We start from the raw sequence: 6,110 nt of genomic DNA, 5'->3' as shown, positions 1-6,110 counted from the left end.
CAGGTCACAGAGGAGAAGCTTCTGTTTCATGCTGGAAATAATGCAGTGTATTTGAAGTACTTTCAACAGAGATAGATAGAGACGATTTAAGCTTTAGGAAAATCACTTCGGATGCCACATGATGGGACAGATTAAAGAGAGGCAAAACTGGAAGAAAAAACAGTTGACAGGACACTCTTGCAGCTGTCATGGCAAGAAATGATGAGGGCCTGACCTAAGACAGTGGCAGTAGGAACAGTGAGAAGCAGATATACTTCATTTCCAATATAAGAGTCAGTGATTGAACAGATGCAAATGAGGAGGAGGGAGGAGGCAAAGGTGATTCCCAGGTTTCCGGCTTGGAAGTTCAGGAGGTGAGGATACTTTTTACTGAGTGGACAATATAGAAGGGGGAGTAGAGGGATGGGGATGGATCGAATCCAATACCAAGAGGTATGCCTTGATCTACTGTACACACAAAATGGCCAGAAAAAAATGACAAGAAGATCTCAAGACCGCAAAGAGTCTGGCTGCAGAAACAAGGGGCTACATCAATGAGACGTTGTCTCTCTAGGATGCTAGAAGGGGTCCCCGGGGATATAGCTTCTGCCTACATGAAAGGTGGGGCCACACCTGAAAAAAGGGAGCCAAGACTGGGTCAAATAATTCATCCTTACCAGTGAACCCACCCATGGAGCCCCTGCTGCCGAAGAGAGCAAGCTGAGACTGATGCCCAGGGAAGCAGAGCCACAGAGCCAGAAACTGGAAGGAAACCAATGCAGCAGGGCCAGGGCATGGGAAGCAGTGAGGAGGTAAGCAGAACAGGACATGGCAGTGATGTTACAGAACATGAATTGTTCAGCCAGGATTCCCTGTACCTGTGGCTGGGAAGCTCTGCTGAACTGGGGTAGGGCCTCCAAGAGACTAGAATGAGCCAGAAATCTAGGACACAAGGTAAGCCCCTCCAGATTAAAGGATCCACCATGCTGACTGCTAGCTACTTTCTGTCCCCACCATCTCAGAAATTTTGGGTGTTCCACCAACGATCAATACCTCCACACCATGACCTTTCTGATTATTTCCTTCCTTTAGTATTTCAACCCCAAAGTGGGACTTTGGACATAGCACACACTGTCAGTCAAATCATTCATTCACCAAATTATTCATTTATTCACCAAATATTTATTAAGCTCCAGTATGTGTCAGGCATTGTGGTTATCGTTGGAGATACCTTGCTAAATAACAGTGAAATATAAAACTGACCAATTCCATCTGTGTGATCTCAGGAAAGTCATTTCACCTGGAGACATCAAATTACCCCCTAGGAAATTTCTAAGACCCTTTCAACCAATTCAACCATCCAAAGGCCCCCTTATATTATTTGTTCAACATATGCGTATTAAGCACATACTTTGTATACAAGTATATTATTTTCCAATCCAGTAAAGGCACATATGATGAATGGTTATTTTCTGATTTGGGGGTTGATATGGAAAATATTACAAATATATCAACACTAAGAGAAAATTTTGTATTCAGTAAAGCACCTTTATTAAAAAGAACAAAAATATAAGGAATAGACAGATAATTCATCATGTTATAATTATCATGGGCTAACATTTGGTTTAAATTAACCAACAAGATGTGACATGAATTCGGTTTAAAATTAGCAGGACATGGTCTAAATGTTTGGAGAGAAAATTACATAAATAAGTATAATGCAATGGGGTGAGTGCTATAATTATAGAGGTGAATAGTAAGGCCCGTTATCAGGAAAGTGGTTGATTCAGCAGTTTCCATTTCCTTTTTCTGGCCCTCCCAACTCATAGAATCCAATGCTCAGAAACTGAATCACAAGTTTGAAGGGGGTTCCCCAAGAAGTGAATGAAGGAGTGCAATTCAGGGTTTCGACTGAGGACTGGGGTAGATGGGGTGGGGTGAGGCAGAGGCACTGTCTGTGGTCTAGAGTTTCCAATGAGACAAGTGATAGACTCCTTTTTTGGAATTGACAGTAACAAGTGAAGGCACTTAGAAGCTGAAGCCCCGGGGAAACCTGCCATTGTCCTTGATCTTGCCTTTGCCTTTCTCAGGACGAGCATTAGCAATAGTAGCGATAGGATAAAAAGAGAGACCATGTGTTTTAAGAACAGGAACCTTACAGACACAGGAAGGACAGAATTCCTATGGTGTGATCTTGCTTTGCTTATATCCTCTTTCCCCCCTGTTCTAGTCCCTTTTGGGAGATTTCAAAGCCCTCCTGGTTTGACCCCAGTTTAGTTTCATTGTCCATATTTGCTCCACCACACAGCAGCTACACTGAACCACTCACTCTTCCCTCTGAACCAGCAAGCCCACACCTGTGACTGCACCAGCTGGCTTCTATTGCCACCTCATTCATATATGTTTAAATCCTGTGCACCTTTAAAGACCCAAGCAAAGTTCCATCTCTTCTGTGAAGCCTTTATAACTCCCTCCTCCTGGCGCTCTCTCTCTCTAAAAAAAAATTATTTTAATTAAAAAAATAACAATATTTCTCATTATAAAATTTGAATAACGTTTATTAATTATATAATAATAAAATAATAAAAGATAGAAAAAATATAGAGATCTGGTTGAGAAAGTCGACCCTTTCACATGACTAACATTATGAATTGGAAAGAATAAGAAAGCTGTTTGAATTTGACATTATTTATGTAAATATCACACAGATTCCTTAAAATAGTTCAGAGATATGGAAATCAAGACTTCACTTTAACAAAGGCCATTGAACAGAAACTTTAGTGTATCAAAATTTTCTTTCAAATTAGACGATCGATAACAACTTACTTTCCAAATGGTGATGTTGTAAATGTTTTAAAACAAAATGTGTTCATAAATTGGTAGGCTGACCAGGAAGGTAATACACTCTTTCTTTTTAAAAGAAATGAAAAAAAATTCCATAAAAAGGGGAAAACAAAAAAAATTAATCACCTATGGACCATAGACACAAATATAACTACTATTGATACTTTGGGGCATTTATTCTCAATCTTTTTATTTTTTCCATGCCTAGTGTTTACATATATAACATATATATATACACAAATATATATATAGTTAAAATATTTGTCATATACGTGTGGATATACATATATACATATATTTGCATAACTCATCTTGTACAATTTTTCTGATGTTATATTTACGTTATTTCACTTCATTCAGCTTAAGGACTTAATAAGAAAACAATCTAGCGTTTACTTTATCATTCCCTAATAGAGGAAAATTTAGGTTTTCTTCTTTTAGAATCATAAATGATGCTTAGCCAGATATCTTTATGTTTCAAAATGCCTCCGTGTTTGGGTTTGTTTTTTTTAGAATTCTTTCTAGAAATACATTTTCTAGGTTACGGGGTCTAAATTTTTTTAGGCTCCTGACATATTAACACCCACATCTAATATAGCTTTCTGATCCTCTTCTAGTGTTAACCCAGTGCCTCTAGTCACTCAGTGACTGATGACTTTGCAGGCGTTGGAGAAAGACCTCATGCTTCCTAGTTCTCTAGCGAGAATTCCTCAATTCAGTTCCCTGCATCCAAGAGAGGCAGGTGCCGCCCTCTGCCGCACCGTGCAGTTAGAGCAGCTGAGGAAGCACATAAGTTTCAACTGTGTGGGAAAGATAGGGTTGGAGAGTTCACATATAGATCAGTTCTTATGGGAAGGGACCTGCTAAGAATAGCCTTGGGTCAACACACAGCCCTCTTCTCCTGCTCATGGTTGTTGGGGGGTGAGAGGAACCATTTCCTCACAAGAAACCAGAACAGGTCATGAGTTGCAGGCTGAAACTTAGAGCTCAGAGAAGCTATTCTTGGATATCCTGAACCCCTGTGGTCTCCCGGGACCCTGACTTGTGCAACACTCAGCGTGACAACACCACTGTGCTTAAAAATTTCCCTCTCCACCCCCGGATTCCATTTCCCCTTTCAACAGGGCTGCCTATAAAGAACGGGGGAGATGGCTTCACCCTCCAGAAGGACGCAGGCAGCAGTGAGCACCCAGGTCCATCTCTGCAGACAAACAAGCCACACCCCATCCTCTACTAAGCATCATGAAGGTCCCCGGGGCTGCCCTCGCCATCCTCCTCTGCACCATGGCCCTCTGCAGTCAGGTCTTCTCTGCACCATGTAAGTCTGTGTTGCTGCTGCAGCTGTCCCCATTCTCGGTCCTCACAGTGGGACCACATCTATTTCTGTCTTGTGACCTTAAGAGCCCCCAAGAGAAAATAGAGAACTTCTCAAAGGGCTACCAAACATCATGCCTTTCTCTTCAAGACTTTTATTTTCATCTTTATTAAAGGGGTCTTAGCGGTGGGGTAGGGGAGTTCCAGTTCCATTTTACAGATGGCAAAATAGGGACCTAGACAAATAAGTTTGCAAGAGGCGAGATCCAATCTGGTGACCTCCCAGGGTGGGGGTCTTTCTTCCCTTCATTCACCCTAGGTCCCCCCGGAGTTCTGTCCCTTGGACGTTATATGAGAGATGTCCAAAGTTTCTCTTTAGCTGGGGGATAACTTCTTGAACCAGGCAAAATTTCTGGAGGGAGATGAGATAAGAGGGCAGTCTGTTTGGATGTCTGGATCACATCGAGAAATAGAGCCACAACAAAGAGTCAAGGAGAAAGAAGGATACAGACAGAAACCAGGACAGAGACAGGAGTATTTCTAGGCAAAGATGCCCAGTGCCTTCCAGTGACCCTGTCCCCCAGCCCACACCCTGAGCAAAGCTGTTTTCCTCCGATCTCAAGGGATCCAATCTCAGATCTCACTTTCCCTTCAGAACCGTGATCCAGGCTTGTTCTCTCTCTCCCCCCACAGTTGGTGCTGACACCCCAACTGCCTGCTGCTTCTCCTATGTCTCCAAGCAGATTCCACGCAAGTTCATAGCCGACTATTTTGAGACCAGCAGCCAATGCTCCAAGCCAGGGGTTATGTAAGTGCCAGTCCTCCTGCCCACCTCTGGGGGGACAGGGAGGGTCTGGAGTAGGGGCAGCACCCAAGGGCATAGACTGGCCAGAGGTGCCATCCTGGAATGGCTCAGCCCTCTGCAGCCAATTAGTATGTAGGACCCAGGTCTCAGGAGTGTGACTTGACCCAGCCAGGGGCTTGCAAAGTCAGGGAGGGTTGACCCAGCCCAGAAGGAAGGGAGGGAAAAAGGAGGTGGTCATTGGAATCCCCTGGGGGTGGGGGTGCTGAGTCAGTGAGAGCAGATCTCTGGACTAAGATAGGCAGAGGGTTCCTGAGAAAGTGGTCATGCCCTGAGCTGCCCAGGACAGAGAGTGGGATGAGGGACCACACTGGGCCCAAGATTCTCCTGCTGGATCCCTCAGTATATAATCCTTCTACCCCCCTCCACAGCTTTCAAACCAGAAGAGGCCGGCAGGTCTGTGCTGACCCCAGTGAAGCCTGGGTCCAGGAATATGTGACTGACTTGGAGCTGAGTGCCTGAATGGCCTGGAAGCTTTGAGAACCCAGTGAAACTCAGTTGGCTGACCAGGGAGCAGAGGTCCAAGCCTTGGAAACACTGCTGTAACCTCCACATCTAACTCTCATATGGGCTGGTTGTTGCCAAACAGCCACACTCTGGAACTCTTTTAACTTAAATTTCAACTTATTTATATTATTTAATTTTTGTTATTTATTTTCAATGTCATACTCTGTTTGGGACTGTTTGCTCTGAGAGATCCCAAGATATCTTCAGCATCCCCCCCTTTGGTGACTGTCATAGTTTATTCTAGGCAGAAGTGGCACCAAAGTCACCAGACTGACATATGTGTATTGTTCAGGGATGTGTTCAGCCTGGAGAAATAATAAAGATGGTCTTTGGAAAGAAAACTGACATTGAATTTGGTTTGGTTTATCTGGGAAGTTGGAATCACTGGTCAAAAGACAAAAACTAGACAGATGTGAAATGAAGGGAAATTGGAAAAGATGGAAGGGGAGTGAGCACAGAGATACTCTGCTTTACACTGGAGCCACATCTCCAGATTGTTAGAATTAAGAATGTTTCCTAAATCAAATCATAATATACATACTACAGAAAAATTCATTATGGCAATGGATATTATGGCAAAAGTATTCATAGTGCATAATGCATA

General features: G+C 43.2%; 1 protein-coding gene across 1 annotated transcript; it reads left to right on the top strand.

Moving 5' to 3' along the window:
- The first annotated feature begins 3,935 nt into the window (after positions 1-3,935).
- LOC123604456 (C-C motif chemokine 3) lies at positions 3,936-5,851 on the top strand. The gene is made up of 3 exons (XM_045490548.1): positions 3,936-4,141; positions 4,831-4,945; positions 5,371-5,851. Exons 1-3 carry the CDS (start codon positions 4,066-4,068, stop codon positions 5,459-5,461), a joined length of 282 nt encoding a protein of 93 aa, XP_045346504.1. The 5' UTR covers positions 3,936-4,065; the 3' UTR covers positions 5,462-5,851.
- Positions 5,852-6,110: the final 259 nt, after the last annotated feature.

This window comes from Leopardus geoffroyi, chromosome E1, assembly GCF_018350155.1.
Source record: "Leopardus geoffroyi isolate Oge1 chromosome E1, O.geoffroyi_Oge1_pat1.0, whole genome shotgun sequence".
In the NCBI taxonomy this organism is placed as follows: Eukaryota; Metazoa; Chordata; class Mammalia; order Carnivora; family Felidae; genus Leopardus; species Leopardus geoffroyi.
This window is presented reverse-complemented; position numbering and strand designations above follow the sequence as displayed.